The sequence below is a fragment of the Meriones unguiculatus genome, chromosome 1 (assembly GCF_030254825.1).
Source record: "Meriones unguiculatus strain TT.TT164.6M chromosome 1, Bangor_MerUng_6.1, whole genome shotgun sequence".
Classification (NCBI taxonomy): domain Eukaryota; kingdom Metazoa; phylum Chordata; class Mammalia; order Rodentia; family Muridae; genus Meriones; species Meriones unguiculatus.
In genome coordinates this window covers 158,598,732-158,617,749 of record NC_083349.1, presented here as the reverse complement: position 1 = coordinate 158,617,749, position 19,018 = coordinate 158,598,732, and the positions used below count along the sequence as shown (strand labels likewise).

Below are 19,018 nucleotides of genomic sequence, written 5' to 3'. Positions count from 1 at the left end.
AAGAAGTCATCATTAATGAATACAGAAAACATGCATTTTTATTTCTTTGAGGATTTATATTGTTTTTGCTTTCATTTAAAAAAGATTCCAACATATAAGCAGAGAAATAGATAGGTAGGGGCATCATCATGGTATCTGCCTTCTTTTTCTGTGATCTCCTAGAATATAGTTTCAGGTAAAGGTCTGCTAGGCAATGGGGAGTAAGAGTCTGTAATTGAATACCAAGAATAACCTGGTCTCATATACTCCTGTATTTGCCATTATAAGTTAATTATATGATTGAGAATTCAGAAAGTATTTCAAATTTGACCAAACATGAATTGATGCTATAACTAGACTCCAGGAAACATTAGAATAATAAAATATTTTATATACTGTTGCAAAATTAGAAAACTATTGAAGATTGAGGGGAATGAAACAGATGTTTTACAAGTGAACCAATTCTGTCCAGCTTCTTACGTCTTCACCATACCACTGCCCAGAGAAGAGTAACACATACAGGTATGACTCAGCACTGAAGCATAATCTTAGGAGACATCAAGAAAATTATCTCAAATCTATGCTTATCCAGCTGTTAGAGGCACATAAAGAGAACATGAACAAAGCTCTCAAAGAAATACAGGCAAATACAGCCAAACAAATAAAGGCACATGTAGAGGCACAAATAGCGGCATAGAGAGGGGAAATGAACAAAAAAATAGAGGCTACCACGGAAAGACAGGAATCCACATTCAAACAGATGAAGGAAATGGTGCAAGACATGAACACAGAATTAGAATCAATAAAGAAAACACAAGCGAAGAAAATTTTGGAGCTGGAGAACTTAGAGAAAAGATCAGGAACCACAAAGGTCTGCATCACCAACAGAATACAATAGATGGAAGAGAGAATCTCTGGTGCTTAAGATACACATGCAGAAAGGGGAGGGAGGGTGGGACTGGGAGGGGAGCTGGGAGGAGCTTATGGAGGGATACAAAATGAATAAAGTGTAATTAATAAAAAATAAAAAAAGTTAAAAAATCTCAGAAATAAAAAATATTTAAAATAAAAAACATTATTTGTGTAAAAAAAGATACACTTGCATAAATTGATACATCTGTTAAAAAAAGTAAAATTTGAAAAGTTCAAAACACAAAACATCCAAGAAATCAAGAACGCCAGGAAAAGTTGAAATCTAAGAATAATAGGAATAGATGAAAAAACAGCCTACAGATTGTGAAAGAATCTTCACCAATCCTATATCTGACAGAGGGCTAATATCCAGAATACATAAAGTACTCAAGATGTTAAAAAGCAACAAATAAAGCAATCCAATTAAAAATGGGGTACAGAGTGGCAGAGAAACACTTAAAAAATGCTCAATGTTATGTTGATTTATTCTATTTACTATGTATTTTACTAATGTAATTACTAATTTTAATAATTCTGATGGCAAGAAGTCATCATTGATGAATACAGAAAACATGCATTTTTATTTCTTTGAGGATTTATATTGTTTTTGCTTATCATCAGGGAAATTTCACCTTATACCCATCAGAATGGGTAAGATCAACAACTCAAGTGACAATACATGCTGGAGAGGATGTGGAGAAAGGGGAACCCTTCTGCACTGCTGGTGGGAATGTAAACTTGTACAACCACTTTGGAAATCAATCTGGTGCTTTCTCAGACAATTAGGTATAGTGCTACCTTAAGATCCAGCTATACCACTCCTAGGCATATAATCAAAGGATGTCCAAGTATTCGACAAGGACATTTGCTCAACCATGTTCATAGCAGCTTTTTCATAACAGCCAGAATCTAGAAACAGCGTAGGTGTTCCTCAACTGAGTAATGGATACAGAAAGTGTGGTACATCGAGACATTGGAATACTACTCAGCAATTGAAAACAAGAAAATCATAAAATTTGCAGGAAAATTATGGGAACTGGAAAAGATTATCCTGAGTGAGGTGCCCAGAAGTAGAAAGATACACAGGGTTATATTCACTTATAAGTGGATATTAGACATATAGTATAAGATAAACAGTAAAATCTGTACATCTAAAGAAATTAAGCAATAAGGAGAACCCTTGGCAAGATGATCAATCCTGAGAAAGGCAAACATGACAGACATAGTTAGTGGGAGAAAACAGGCAACAGTACAGGAAACTACCACAGAGGGCCTTTGAAAAGACTCTCCCTAGCAAAGTATCAAAGCAAATGCTGATACTTATAGCCATACTTTGGGCAGAGTGCAGGGAATTTATTAAAGAAGGGGGAGATAGAAAGATCTGGAGGGGACAGGAGCTCCACAAGAAGAGCAACAAAACAAAAAAATCTGGGCACAGTGGTCTTTTCAGAGACTGATACTTCAACCAAGGACCATGGATGGGGGTAACCTAGAACCCCTGCACAGATGTAGCCCATGGCAGCTCAGTATCCCAAGTGGGTGTCCTAGTAAGGGGAACATGGACTGTCTCTGACATGAATTCAGTGGTTGGTTCTTTGATCACCTCCCCCTAATGGGAGAACAGCCTTGCCAGGCTACAGAGGAAGACAATGAATTCATTCCTCATGAGACCTGATAGGCTAGGGTCAGAATGAAGGTGAGGAGGACCTCCCCTACCAGTGGATTTGGGGAGGGGTGTTGGTATAATGTATACACCTTACCCTTGTTCATTCAAGTGCTGATTTCTTTCCCCCACTATCTGGTTTCAATATGGACATTGCATTGTGATACTTATTCTGTGTGTCACCTGTCTCAACTTTGTGTAAACATGCCACTATTTGTTCTCTAATTTGTCAATTAAAACAACTTGCCACAGTGTTGAGCAAAGGAGAGGAAGAAAGCAGGAGGAGAGGAAGGAGTAGGAGGAAGAGGGGAGGAGCTGGAGGAGAAGAAAGAATAGGAGGGAGAAGAGGAGCAGAGGCTGGGAGAGCAGAAGCTGGACGAAAGATCTTGGAATGAGGTGGAGAAATGATCCGGACCTAAGATAGCACTAAAAGCAAGTATAGTGGGTGAATCTGAATGGTAGGAAACTATGCAGGCTTGGAGGTTTAAGATGAAGTAACTATTGCCCAGCTTTGTGTTCTAGGTTAACTAAATAAATCCTAGTCTCGCTATTACAAATAAAGCTGCTACAAACATGGTTGAGTAAATGTCCTTTTTGTGTACTTGAGCAAATTTTGGGTATATGCCTAGCAGTGGTATAGCTGGGTCTTGAGGAAGCACTATTCCTAATTGTCTGAGAAAGCACCAGATTGATTTCCAAAGTGGTTGTACCAGTTTACATTCTCACCAGCAATGGAAGAGGGTTCCCCTTTCTCCACAACCTCTCCAGCATGTGTTGTCATTTGAGTTTTTTATTTTAGCCATTTTGATGGGTGTAAGGTGAAATCTCAGGGTCGTTTTGGTTTGCATCTCCATGATGGCTAAGGATACTTTATTTGTAATAGCCAGAACCTGGAAACAACCCAGATGTCCATCAATGGAGGAATGCATACAGAAATTGTGGTATTTTTATACAATGGAATACTACTCAGCAATAAAAAACAAGGAAATCATGAAATTTGCAGGCAAATGGTGGGATCTAGAAAAGATCATTCTGAGTGAAGTATCCCAGAAGGAGAAAGACACACATGGTATATACTCACTTATATAGACCTATAAGATATGATAAAATAATGAAATCTATACACCTAAAGAAGATAAACAAGAAAGAGGATACAGGGTAAGATGATCAACCCTCACTTAGAAAGACAAATGGGACGTGCATTGGATGTAGGAGAAAACAAGTAACAGGACAGGAGCCTACCATAGAGGGCTTCTGAAAAACTCTACCTAGCAGTGTATCAAAGCAGATACTAAGACTCATAATCAAACCTTCGGTAGAGTTCAGGGAATCATATGAAAGAAGGGGGAGTTAATATGACGTGGAAAGGATAGGAGCTCCACAAGGACCATATATATCTGGGCACAGGGGTCTTTTCTGAGACTGACGCTCCACCAAGGACCATGTATGGATATAACCTAGAACCTCTGCTTGGTTGTAGCCGTGGTAACTCAGTAACCAATTGGTTTTCCCTAGTAAGGGGAACAGGGACTATTTCTGACAGGAACTCAATGGCAGGCTCTTTGACCTCCCCACACCCCAAGGAAGGAGCAGTTCTGCTAGGCCACAGAGGAGAACTTTGCAGCCAGTCCCAAAGATACCTGATAAAACAGGCTCAGATGAAAGGGGAGGAGGTCCTCCCCAGTCAGTGGACTTGGAGATGAGGGAGGGAGGGTGGGATTGGTGGGGGGGATGAGGGAGCAGGATATAGCTGGGATACAGAGTTAATAAAATGTAACTAATAATAAAAATAAAATAATCCTAGTCTCTTTGTGGTGATTTGGTTATACAGCTGTTTAGGATTAACCGCAGCTTTACTAAAAGATATATCAATAGCAAATATTAACACCATATACAACAGAGGGGCATGGGAAGAAATGAGGAAGGGAGAGTAGGATTGGGAAGGGATGAGGGAGGGGGTTACAGCTGGGACACAAATTAATAAAAAATTAATTAATAAAATATAAATAAATTAAAAAATAGATCAACACCTCAGCAATAATGACAAACATTATCTCAGAAAAAAGGGCTGAATAATGGTTTTCCAAGCAAACAAACACAAGAAACAAGTTGGAGTAGTAGCTAATCTAATAAAATATCTAATAAAATATATCTAATAAATCTAATAATATCTAATAAAATAGACTTTCAACCAAAATTAATAAAAAAATATGGGGAATGGCACTTCTTTATACTCATCAAAGGAAAAATTGACCAAGATGACAATTATGCTCCAAAGGCAAGGGCATCCACATTTGTAAAAGAAACATTACTAAAGCTTAAATCAAATATTGAACCCCACATATTAATAGTAGGAGACTTCAACAGACCTCTCTCATCAATGGACAGATCATTGATATGGCAACTAAACAGAGAAATAATGAAACTCACTAACATTATGAATGAAGTGGACATTCCTTCCAAACACAAATTCCATCCAAACACAAATAAATATACCTTCTCAGCACTGAACCTATGTTTTCCTAAGCTTTTTTTTTTTTTTTTTTTTTTTTTTTTGCATGGGAGACTTTTAATGATTGCTTCTATTTCCTTAGGGGTTATAGGATTATTTAATTTGTTAATCTGATCTTGATTAAACTTTGGTATATGAAGTCTATTAAAAATCCATTTCAGGGGGCTGGAGAGATGGCTCAGAGGTTAAGAGCAATGACTGCTCTTCAAGAGGACCTGTGTTCAATTCCCAGCACCCACATGGCAGCTCACAACTGTCTGTAACTCCTCACACAGAGATACACACACAGTCAAAACACCAATGTACATAAAACAAAACAAAAGAAAAATCTTTTAAAAAAACCCAAATGTTTTAAAAATTATCCATTTCATATTGATTTTCCAGTTTTGTGGTTATAGGCTTTTGAGATAACACCTAATGAATCTTTTCATTTCCTCAGTGTCTGTTGTCATGTCTCCATTTCATTTCTGATTCTGTTAATTTGGATATTATCTCTTGGCCTTTTAGTTGGTTTGGCTAATAGTTTGTCTGTCTTGTTGATTTTCTCAATGAACCAGCTCAGTATCCAAGTGGGTTTCCTAGTAATGGGAATGGAGACTGTCTCTGACATGATCTAGTGGCTAGCTCTTTGATCACCTCCCCCTGAGGGATGAGCAGCCTTACCAGGCCTCAGAGGAAGACAATGCAGCCATTCCTAATGAGAACTGATAGGCTAGGGTCAGAGGGAAGGGGAGGAGATCGTCCCCTACCAGTGGACTTGGCGAGGGGCAGACTCAATTTAGGGATCACCTGTGGATTGCAAGCTGCTGAGATCTGGACTTGCTGAAAGCTGATATAAACCATGCCAGCGATGTAATGCCCCCCTGTTACTTCAGCTGGATTGCTTATTAGATGCTTCTGATAAAAGCCCCATTAAAAGCCCATAAAAGCCTTTGACTAGCATTTTAGCCTGGGCCCCCAATAACCTCTTCCTAATGTCAGCTCGAAGAAGTTACAGAAAAAGAGAGCCTTGCCTATTATCTTACTCAACAGGTTGAAATGCTAAGTCAAAAGGAGTACACACACACACACACACACACATACACACACATATATTCGTATAATGCCAGTTGTCATATAATATTTATCTCCACAGTTCAGCTTATGGTCTTATAAACACTCAAACCCTGTCACCTAGAAGACAGACACTCAAAAAGGCCTATGATTAGCCCCATGGTAAAACCAAAAGAGGGGGCAGAATGATTGGATGACATAAACTCCATTTTGTCTCCATTTTAGGACCAGGCCTGACTTTAAAAGAAAAACTAGGCCATAGGTTGCCAATTCCAAGGACAAGACCATAAAATCCTCCACCCAAGAAACAGCCTGGAAATAACCACAAGAATAGGAAGATATATTATCTCAGGATGGGCCATCTGTGCTGGGCAACCAACCAACCTTGTAGTAGAACATTCATGGCACAGGAAAACACTTAACATTCTTGAGGTCTATAGATAGCTTGGTCAGTGTCAGTTATGTTAGAAATGCAGTCCACAGACTGTGTAGTAGAGCATTTATGGCACAGGAAAATACTGCTAAGGCAGAAATACTTGCTCAAACGCCAACAAAAACCCTACCTTGCATCTGCTTGGGGCTTTCCTTCCTGATCCACTGTGTTGGTGACAGTCAAGAGACAGAGCTTAAGCCCAAATAAAGCTCTTTGCTCCTGCATACATGGTGTGGCTCCTGGTGGTCTTTGGGGACCCTAAGATCCGGGCATAACAATTAATTCTCTCACTGTGGGTTTTCTCACAACTGGGAGATCCAGTCTGTGGTGTTTTGGGTTCCACAGTTCAGTCTGGGACAGTGAGCACAGAGTGAAGGCATGTGTACTGCACCCGAGTGCCTGCAGGAACCTGGTACCTTTTCCAGGGGTTCGCTGGGTGACCTGTGGTCAGACCTGGTTGTTTACCTCACTGTGGGGATTCCTCTCACCGGTGGAACACAATTGCTGGTGTTTGGGGGCTCACAGTTAGGTCTGTTGGTAGATGTGCAGTCACTGCTGCCCTGCTGATCATGAGCATTGTGCTATGGGCACCACCATCTTGCATCCTCCCTTCTGACATGGTCTTTGTTGCATGCTTGTTGATCATTTCCCTTTGTTGGAGCGGCCTTGCCAGGACACTGTGAAAGAGGAAATACGTAGTACTAATAGGACTGTGCTAAGTTGGGCTTTTGGGGTTCGCCTTTTCTGAGGGTCAGGGGGAGAAAGTAGAGGAATGAGGGAAGGAGGGACGCAAGGGACCAAGAGGAGAGGAGGAAGGTGGTTACCACTGTGGAGTAAAGGAATAAATAACTAAATTTTAAAAAAGGGTAAGAGGAAATGGAAAATAGAATTTTCAATCTTTGTTTACCTTTGTCATTTTCATCAGCTTTATGTTTGTGCATTTTTGGCATCATGCCAGCCTTCATTCACCTTGTGATCCTTTTTCAGAAAGCTGTTTCTTCATGTCTTGTTTAAACTTCTTGATTTCATTGATGATATTTTTATTGTTTGTTTTTTAATTCTGTGGTTTTCATCTCTGTAATTCTTATTGGCAAATAATTCTAAAAGAATGGTAGATTTTGGAAAGGAGATACTGGCTTGTTTTTCCATATTATTGGTAGTTATGAGATGATGTCTGTGAGCTTCATTCTGAGTTTGTTATGGACAGAGAATGCTGGGCAAAATGGAAGGTATTCATTCCTGTGTCTTGTTAAAAGTGACTTGTAGAATGAAGTCAAGTATAGAGAGGAGACTGGATTGGTACACAGGATGTGCTACCTGGTCCAAGTACTGAATATGGGGTAGATCATGGAACATTCCCATAGAGAATAGCCTTAACTAAAGTGAAAATGCCTGGGAAGACATAATCAAGGAAGTGAAGGACCTCTACAGTGAAAACTTTACCTCTTTGCAGAGAAAAAGACAGTAGAAAATGGAAATACACCCTTGTTCATGGCCTTGGTAAAGTTAATATTGTAAAAATAACCATTGATCAAAAACTATATACAGATTCAATGAAATCTTAATAAAGATTTCTGTCTCATTATTAGCAGAAATATTAAAAAATATTTTAAAACTAATATGGAATCCAAAAAACTTGAAATAGTCAAAATAATTGTATGCAAAATAACAATGCTGGGGGTATTATCATTCCAGATCTGAAGATATATTACTCAATCTTAGAGTGAAAACAAAAATCAGATATGTACAACAATGAATACACACAACTTTGGCCACTTAATATTTTTAAAAGGTTTCAAAAACCTAAGCTGCAGAAAAGAAAGCATCTTCAGTAAATGGTGCCGCATAAAGTGGTAAAGTGGATATTCACATGCAGAAGAAATTAGACCCATATCTATTACTTTGTACAAAAACTAATTCAAATGGTTGAAAGACCTAAAAAGGAAGCCTGAAAGACTGAAATTACTAGAAGAAAACCAAGCCGGGACCCTATAAGATGTATATTTTAGAAAAGACTTTATGAATAAGACTTCATTGGCCCAATAATTAAGGCTGACAATTGACAAGTGGGATTTCATAAAACTCACAGTCTTCTGTACAGCTAAAAAACCCCCACAGAATAAGAAAATTTTCTAGCTATATATCTGAGAGAGGAGATATAAAGAGTTGAAATAGACAAAGAGTCAAAACAAAGAAACAAAAAACAAACAAACAAACAAACAAACAAAAAATGAAACAAACCAACCATTTAAAAATGGTTCTGGGACTGAAATAAAAATTTATCACTAGAAAAAATGGTATAAAAACCTGTTAATTTTTTTGTCATCCCTAGCAAGTATGGAAATACAAATCAAGTCAGTGCATGTCCTCTTTAGTCTCTATGGCCTCTGCTACTAGGAGTCTCTGCTTGAATCCCCTCATATCCTCTCAGGGGCCTTCCTTGACATAGGTCTCCAGCTTGTCAGAGAGATAACTCTACCGTCAATTTCTTTTTTCTGTACAGTCCTTCTGTCCTCTCGCCCTTGCTCTCCTCAGGTCTGTTCTCCACCCTCTTAATTCTTTGTGCCCACTAACTAGACTAGTCTCCTAGCAGAGGGATGGGAACACCAACCTACCCACAGAAACTTTGACCCAAAATGTATCCTGTGGAGAGCTGAGACTCAGACGCCACCAGATGGCGCTGACATTCCGCCCTCAAAACTGTAAACAGCCTCCAGTATGCATGCGCAAATTGCGTAAGCACGCTAAGCACGCCAAGCCCGAGTCATCAGACGGGGTAAAGAGTGAGCAGCCAATCAGGGTATTGACACGTCACTTAGGTGCGACCAGGGCTTATATAAACAGTGCCACATCGGGGCTCTCTCTCTCTCCTCTCCTCCTTCCCCTCTCCCCGCCCGGGGCTTGCCCGCCCCGGCCGCGGCCCGCGGCGTCCCTCGGCCAATGCCCTTGGCTCTCTCCTCTCCTCCTTTCATCGCGTGACTGTAATAAAGATTTGTTGCGGAAGGATCCTTGTGTCTGTGTGCGTTTCTGCCGGCGAGACGATCACGCGGCTTCCAACATCTGGTGCCGAAACCCGGAGCCACACATTAATGCCACACATGGGGGTGCAACCTGTCCCAGTGGAGTTTGAAGGTCCCCTGCCTGAAGGAAGTGTCGGTCTTATTTTGGGTCGCTCCTCTCTCACTTTAAAAGGACTTATGGTCCATCCTGGAATTTTAGATCAGGATTTTACGGGACAGCTCCAGGTGCTTTGTTCCTGCCCCAGGCATATTTTCTATTTCTCCTGGAGATAGGATTGCTCAATTAGTCCTCCTCCCAAGTCTTCATGACTGTTTTTCATCTACTGAAACACCAAGGGGCACAAAAGGACTCGGTTCCACAGGAACAGATTTTGCTCATTTGGTAGTTGATCTTAAGACCAGAACAACCTTACAATTACAAATAGAAGGAAAAGGTTTTACTGGTATTTTGGACACAGGGGCTGATAAAAGCATTATTTCTTCCACAGGCCTAAGGCATGGCCTGTTACACAATCATCCCACTCCTTACAAGGGTCACGCATCAACCATCAACCAGGGACCAAGCATGAGCTGGACCTAGGCCCCTTACAAAGATGTAGCAGATGGGCAGTTTAGGCCTCATTGTGGGTTCTCTAGTAAGGTAAGTGGGGATCTCATCAGACACAGACTCACTTGCCAACTTTTTGATCCCTGGTAGGACTTCCTTGTCAAGCTGCAGGGGAAGACAACATGCTTAGTCTTGATCCAACTTGATAAGCTAGGCTGGATAGAAAAGGGAGCTCCCATTTTCTGAGGAAAAAGAGGGGGAGGATGAGGTTGGGAGGGGAGGAGGGATGAGGCTACAACAATAATGTAAAGTGAATAACAAAAAACTTAAACAAAAAAGAAAATACAAATCAAAATAACTTTGAGGTCTCATCTTATCAAAGTGAAATGGCAAAAATCAACAAAACTGACAACAAAAAAGGAGTTGAAATGAAAAGGTAGGATTGCAAACTGGTAAGTCACTTTTATATAAACATAAAACCTATAATATACATACTATATCTATAAATATACATATTTGAGTTTAATAAACTTTTCTTATCTGGGATGACAATGCTTCCTTCAAGAGCCAAAGACAACCCAATAAAAACCCAAGCACAAGAATGAGAAACCTTTTTTTGAGTTGTTTGCCATGTCTATCCAAGAAATTCCCCAAGTATCTAGCCTATTCTATTGTCCTTAGTTGCTCTCAAGAGGTAGAAGTTGGAGGGTAAGATGTAAAGAGAGACAATGAATGCACTTCTACAACAGGGCCAGAGATCCTTGATCTGGAACTGACCTGGATTTCTTTCCTTTGAGAAGTAGCTTTCATGGTTCCCAAAGGCAACATGCAAGCTTCCAAATGAGGGAGACCAGTAACAGTATTACTCAGCTATGATGTCTATGGATCACATCAATTATGAGCATGGCACAAAACCCCTAAGGGTGCAGCATAACACTAAGTATCAGTCTAAACATTTGTATTTATACTTACAAACAAATGTAATCTTCACCTTCATCAAACAAGTTTCTCACAATAAACATATAAAGAAAAGCAATAAAAATGCAGAGTTGTGTAGCCCAGTGACAATGCATGCACCTAGGGAACACTTCCACATTTAATGCTCAGGGAACATTGTGGAAGAGAGGGCAGAATTATTTTAAAAGTCAGAGGATCAGAGACTTTGCTATGAAATAATGTCTTTTAGTAATATCTGAAGCTACTCCCATAAAGTCTCAGCAACACCAGTGCCTAAGTTAATGCTGAACATGCTGAACACCAATGGAGATGTCAAGATGGTTGGAGAAAAGATCAGGAGTGCTCATTCCTACACAGAGCACTACAGGCAAATACGGAATGCTGAGAGTAAGAGAAATACTCTTTAGTGATGAGAACACCAATTGATTATTTAATATGAAATGGTTAGACCTGGAAGCATAAAAAGGGGTAACATTATACAGACATAGGAGGATATAATTAGCAAAATAAGTATACATAAAAGCTTGTAATTATACTTATTATTAAAGGGTTAATGAATTTGGAAGAGAGCAAAATAAGGTACATGAAAGAATTTGGATGGAGGTTAGGAAAGAGAGAAATGCTGTAAGTATAATCTCAGAAAAAAGTAACTGTGGCTTCTGGGAACAGTACCAAATACCCTGACTAAAGCTTCTTAGAATAATTTTTATACATTTTTATTAAAATATTTAGCATCAATGTTCAGTACATTGGGTAGTGATAAACCAGGGTAATTATTGTAACAATCCTTAAGTCTTCATCAGATTTTATGATGAGAACATTGAGAAATCTCTCATACTAATTTTCCATACATACAATGCCTTTCTGTTTATATATGTATAAATGAACTTTCAAACATCTTAACTGATTTCAAAAATGATTCTGTTCTCATGCACTGACTATTTTCACCTCTCCTACTGTTTCCTTAAGTCTTTGGCAATTGTAGTCTCTTAATTTCTGTGTGATCAGTTTTGCTACATTCTCCCAACATAGAAACCATTCAGTCATTATCATTATATTCTTGATGTATTCACTTAGGTCAGTATTTTTCCCAAGGTCTATTCTTGTCACCAACAAGATCACATCAATTGCAAGATTACATGGTTTTCATGACAGAGTAGCAGTCATTCTGTATGTTTATATTACTTTATTCTTTCCTTTGTTCATGGACATGTACATTTATTCCAAAGACTGAGTGCGTACTATGCTTAATATTGTGGTAAACAGGGACACACTTATTTTTATACCTTTTTCTTGAGATATATAATTAATATTCACATTGATGAGTTCTTATGATATTTTACGCTTTAATTAATGAGAAAACTACATGGTACTACATTTTGCAACATTACAAAACTATGCATCTCTCTCGGAAGCAACCCATGACTGTTGTTTCTGTTACCATAAGCGGTTGTGGTGGGGTGATGTGGTTTCCTTATGTGCTTTGCTTTGAAGTGGTAATGTTTTTCACTCCAGTGTCCAAGGACTTTTGTAGCTTAGACATTAGAGCTTGCCTAAGGCCTCCCATTATCAATTTATCTAGTTTCCCTGTTATTTTGAGCTACAGGAACATTTCAATGTGCCATCCTCTTTATTGTGGCACAGAGATACCTAGTTAACTGATCTTGAACATTTTTCACATTTTCTGGCATATTTATTTATGTGTTGTATTCCTTGGAGAAATCTTTATTCAAAGGCCTAGCCCATTTTTCCTCCCTGCATATGTATATTCACATGGTAATTTATGTGACTGTGCACGTAGAAGACACACATTTATGTTGGGTTTCTTTCTCAATCATTCTCCACACTGATTTTGAGACATTGTTTCTCATTGAATCTAATTAATTCAACTGTACTGGCTGGCCCTGCTCCCCAAGCATCCTATGTCCTCTGTTTCACCAGCATTGGCATTTAATGGGCATACAATGCTGTGTCTGGCTCTTTACAGGGTATCAGGGATCTAATTTGGGTCCTCATGTTTGCCAAGCAAAGGCTTCACTAACCCTGATGTTCACTCAGCTATTTAGCACATTTTAAAATGGACTATTTCAGATTTTATCATTCAGTTGTTCGTCACACATTCTAGATAAGAAACTTATTGTCATGGGTGTACTTTACAAATAATCCATGCATTTGATATTATTCATTTCATTTTATATTCATCATTTCATTCTTCTGCATGCAACTTTTTATTTGACAATTATGTATGACCTCACATTTTAACAGAGCCTCAGTGCCTGGATCACTGAGAAATATCAGTAAAACCTCTAAGAAAGAACAAAGAGAAAACAACTGTTAGCATGGTGGATGGCTTTGTGATCAATGCATGAGCCACATTGAAGCTGCAAGACAACTAATCAGATTATATTTTTGTTGGATAATTACAAAATTACAGGAAAAAGAATTGTCTAGTGTTGTAAGCAGTGATTAATATTTACTATTGATATGTCTTCTAGTAAAGCTTGCTGTTAAGCCTAACAGCTGTATAACCAAATCACCACACAGAGACTGGGTTTATTTAGTTAACCTAGAATACAATGCTGGGCAATAATTACTCCATCCTAAACCTCCAAGCCCTCATAGTTTCCTAACATTTAGATTTCCCACATTATACTTGCTTTTAGGGATATCTTAGGTCCAGTCTATCTCTCCATATAGTTCCAAGATCTTTCCTCCAGCTCTCTCTTCAAGCTCTCCTCTCCCGCTTTCCTCCCATTCATTTCCTGCCCTCTAACTCCTCCCCTCTTTCCTGTCCTCTGGCTCCTCCCATTACACACCATTGTGGCTAGTTGCTTTATTTTGGAAGTTTACACACAGTTGAGACAGGATGCTTAGAATAAGTATCATAATGCAATGTCCGGATTGAAACCAGAGAGTGGGGGGAAGGAGAAATCAGCATTTGAATGAACAAGGGTAAGGAGTATAAATTTCAAAAGAACATTATACCAACAGTCTTAGTGATAACATAGACATAGTTCTGAGACACCATTCTCGGGAACTAGCATCTAATCACTTATGATAGGGAATAGATGACAAACAATACTATTGGTACCCGATTTAACAAACCAGTGGGTTTACTGTAATTAGTTGTTGTAGCAGGGGAACCCTCATTTGTGCAAAAATTTCATGCAGTTCCATAGGTCAGAGTGTTTTTTTCAGGAATCTGGGATGATATTGGTCTCTCATAGACAGCTTGAATTGTCTGAACCTCTTCAGGAAGCTCATCTTCACGGAGTCTCCTCAAGGGTCTTTACTGCTTTCATAATCTTGGGAAGGAAGAGGCTGGTTGTGAGGATTCCCAATGCTTCTATGTTGTTTACTTTCTGAGTATTAAGGAACATTTCTTTAGGATTTCCTGATCTCTGGACGATGAGATGTTTCACTTCCCTTTGAAACATCCCAAGTCATATTGAGTGTCTCTCCAAGATGGGATTTTTTTTTTTTAATGCAGTTTATTCAGGAACCTTGAACAATCATCTGACCCTGGGGAAAGCCAGCCCACAGCTTAAATAGCCTCTGGGTAGCCAACCCCAGCGTGCCACGTGGGCAATGCAGATAGGTCCACATACATGGAAGCAAGCCAGATCCTCAGCCTTAGCCAAATGTGGAGTTGTTCGTGACAGAGAGCACTCACCATCGGGAAGGTGGAAGGCGGAAACCAGCTCCATCTTTAAGGCATAGCATTCAGTAGCTCTCTACAGTTCCCCATTTTTGTTTTAGATGCATCAGGCAAGAGTAGAGGTCTGATCTCTGATATTAGAAATAAATTGGGACTTTGTACCGATGTTCGTTTAGGTGTCATCCACCCAAAGAGCATCAGACCCGTCTGATACCTTTTTCTCAGAGGCGGGACCTGGGGCATCAACCCGCATGCAATCAGACATGTTCTTCTCTGGGTCCAAAGCGGCTGACCCTGAGTGCAGTGCTTAGCCTCGCATCCTGAGTGTAACATTTTAGCTTTTTATGGTAGCCAACCATGCTTGGGGAGACTGTCCTGCTTCAATGGCTGTAAAGGCCTGAATGATCATGGCTGCATTACGCTGTTGTGAGACTCTAATCTTGCATATACACCACAGGCAAACCAAGGAGACCAACACCAGAAGGCCTGCTAACGCTCCCATGCCCGCCCATTCCTTCAGATGATTCATGGCTGCAGCAATCCATGATGATAATCCTGTGGCTAGTCCTGTGTCCACTCTGGTAGAATTTACCATGACAATGGCCACTCTCAGCTGCTCCATCGTAGTATCGAATTTTTAACCCTGAGAAAATTGTTATCCACTAGAGACTCCTATTGGAAAATTTGGCATAAATGAGCATGGGATAAAACTGTATTTACACCACAATCAGAAATTCCTTGAGATGATTTTTTTTTTCTTTATTTAGGGAAAAACATGTCTTATGACTTTAGAGGAGAGTATAATTGCACCATCACATGGATTTGTCTATGAACAGCATTAGATTAGGTGTTACATACATTCTGAAAACTTTCATTTCACCAAAGCTCCATTGTAATTTTGATCATTGAAGGATTTAAAACCTTTAAACAGTGGTAAAATGTAGCAGGAAGTACCATCCAAATATCACTAAATAAAAAGGTGGTCTTTTTGAGGACTTAGTTATTATAGCTATTATTTTTATAAGCAACTTTAAAATTACATAAAGATTATTTTTGAGTTACATTTATATTATTTCCCAAAGATATAAAAAAATACAAGAGCAAAGGGTTTAGAAAACCTGATGATAAGAATAAGAAATTATGTCTTGACATGAATATAGAAACATGGTACATGCCCATTCTAGTGCCCAGGTCATATACATGTGTGAGCAGGACCACAAGAAATATATCATAAAAAATTTGAAAAAAAGCAAGCCCGCACATTTTACAAATGTCAGAAATGTTTAATGAATGTCAATCTCTTAGAAGAAACTGTAATCTCTAACAAAAAAAATCCTTGTAATGTAAGATTATCAGGGTATATACTTGTGGACAGGGAAATGAATTTGTCAATTCAGATCAATTAAGCTCTAGAAGACAGTTATTTAACCACAAATATACAGCTATTATCTAAAACATAAAGATTTGAAAGGCACTCTTTTAACAAATTTATTTACAGTGAAACAAACTTTTGTTCACATTTCATCAAACTTTTAAGACTGGATATTTTTAGTTGCCACTGCCCATGACATAATTCATCAAAAAAGTACATAATAGTTGCTAAATCACAAAAGGATGAATTGGAGTAATGCCAGAAATACAATTAATAAATAGCCAAAATGGAGAATTTGTTCACTAAGCTTCGTCTGGATTAAAGGAAGTAAACAGTTGCAAAAAGTTGTACAGGCATACACAAAGATTCGATACCCACTCTAATAATATCTAACATATTATTTTGAAAAGAAATGTACTGATCATATTAATCCAACCTCTCTTCTCAACAAAATTACTTATAATTGTAATTGTATTTGCACCCACATAAATAATCTGAGATAAATTCTTTGCTATAAACAAATATCTTTGTCCTAAGTGGCATTTACAGTGCTGTCATGTAAGATAAAATCCACAAGTTAGGGAATTAAAATATGGGCTTGTCAATTTGATGTCTATCACTCAAGCAATGGCAGGATTCTTTGTTGTTGTTGTTTCTTACTTCATAGAAAAATTTATTGTAATGGACTGAGGGAAGATTTCGTATGACTTTACTGAGAAAAGGTGAAAACAGTTCTATTTACTCAAGCAGGTTACTAATTAAAGTAAAAAAATACCTTCACACTTGTGTAGCTTGCTGGACCAATAAATTCATAAAAGAACATGAGTGAGTCAATAACAGCTTCAAGACCAGGAGGCCTGCATCACCGTGAGAGATGGCTTACAAGTGCTGCATCCTAGAATCTCTCTGTTCAATTTAACTTCCATAAGAATGAATCCTCTCCCCAGAAACTTTGCTGCAAGTATAATACTTTGGAGGACTCTTTTGAATGTTGTCACTGTAGGGTTTTCTCAGACTCTTAAGTGTTGTCAACTACCTGAATATTAGGGATTCTGTATTTTCACTGTAATAGCTACAAAACAGATACTCAGGGTGTTGCCTCAGATAGCCTCTAAATATGGGATATCTTCAATGTCTAAAACTGGCTAGAGACTGAGCAAAACATAAAGCGTGAACTGGTTATCTCAAATATGAACTGATGATTATCTATATCTGAAAGTATATGCCCACAGTTTCTGAAATTTTGTAACAAACATTTTCTTCTCATACTAGAATGACATTTTTTTCTTTGAAAACAAATAGCATTCTTATAATGGAAATGTTCTTGTTATATATCTTAAGACACTAATATAATAAAATTGTGTGGATTTTGAGTTTTAAAAGTAATGAAACCAAGTATAGAGAAAACTGTAATGCCTCACAAAGATATATACCTTTTAGAGATTTAGTAATTACTTAATGGATTATAATATTATTAATCTGAACCAAAGTAGGTGTACTTATAGGATACAATTCATTCTGGCCCAAACAGTAAAGTCAGTTGACTCTAAATTTATGTCTGACACCAAACCTGCTTAAACCTCTTCTTTAATATCCAATAGCTATACGTATCTCCCTTTAAGACAGGGTATATACATTTTCACTGAATTGTAACTGTTACCACAGGTTCTTCCTCAGTGCTTTAAAACACAAAACTATGCAAAACAAATGATCCCAATAATGAGCTCCCTCAAGGATCCCTTGATTTCTTTGCTCCTCAAACTGTAGATAAAAGGATTTAGCATTTGAGGGACCACACTGTACATCATGGATGTTATTACATTGCAAACAGAAGAGTTAGAAATTGTAGAACTCATGTATGCACTTAAACCAGTCCCATAGAATAAAGATACCACTGAAAGATGAGACCCACAGGTAGAAAAAGCTTTATGTCTTCCACCAGCTGATGAGATCTTCAGAACAGCAGACACAATTTGAATATAAGAGAAAATGATTCCAGAGAGGGGGATAACAGAAAATACAGTGGTTGCAATATAAATAAAAAGAACATTGATAAATGTATCAGAACAAGCAAGCTTGGTGACCTGCCCAAGTTCACAGAAGAAGTTGGGGATATCCTGCCCTGTGCAGAAGGACAGAGGCAATATCAGAAGAGTGTGGAGTAGTGCATTTATAGTGGTGGCGAGCAGGGAAAGAAATACTAGGAAGAGGCAAAAGAAAGGGTTCATAATGATTGTGTATCTCAGAGGCTGACAAATTGCCACATAGCGGTCATAAGCCATCACAGTGAGGAGGCAGCTTTCGAAAACACAAAATATCAATATAAAACACACCTGGAACAGGCAGCCTATGTAAGAGATGCTCTGGTCTTGTACTTGGATGTTCAACAGCAGCTTTGGTATTGTCGTCGTGCTTGTACAGATATCAGTAAAAGAGAGATTGCATAGAAAGAAGTACATGGGGGTGTGGAGGCGGGAGTCTGTGCTTACAGCCAGTACAATGAGTAGGTTTCCAATGATGGTGATAAGGTACATGGACAGAAACAAGTTGAAGATGAAGGGTTGCAGTTCAGTTAGTCCCATGAGAAAGAATTCTGAAATACCTGTTTGGTTTACAGGTTCCATATATTTGATTAATATCGACAAAATGTGCAATGAAAATATGATATTAATGTTTTATGATGAATAACAACATCACATTAGTAGAGGACAGATAAAAACAGTATGATAGTATTTTCACTTACTTTTAATTGGCTCCACAGTTATGAGAAGTATGTATCTTTAAATAAATACTCCCACTAAAGCCTGGAGAGTTGGTGCCTTGATTAAAAGCACTTCCTCCTCCTCCATACGTCTTAGGTTAGTTTCCCAATACTGCTGTCTGGAAGCCCACAACTTCTTGTTACCAGTTAC

The 19,018-nt window shown here is 38.5% G+C and overlaps 1 protein-coding gene across 1 annotated transcript; it reads right to left on the bottom strand.

Annotated features, from left to right (window-relative positions):
• Positions 1-17,800: 17,800 nt before the first annotated feature.
• LOC110541255 (olfactory receptor 7G2-like) lies at positions 17,801-18,763 on the bottom strand. Its single transcript, XM_021628038.1, has one exon. The coding sequence runs from the start codon at positions 18,728-18,730 to the stop codon at positions 17,801-17,803; it is 930 nt and encodes a 309-aa protein (XP_021483713.1). The 5' UTR covers positions 18,731-18,763.
• Positions 18,764-19,018: the final 255 nt, after the last annotated feature.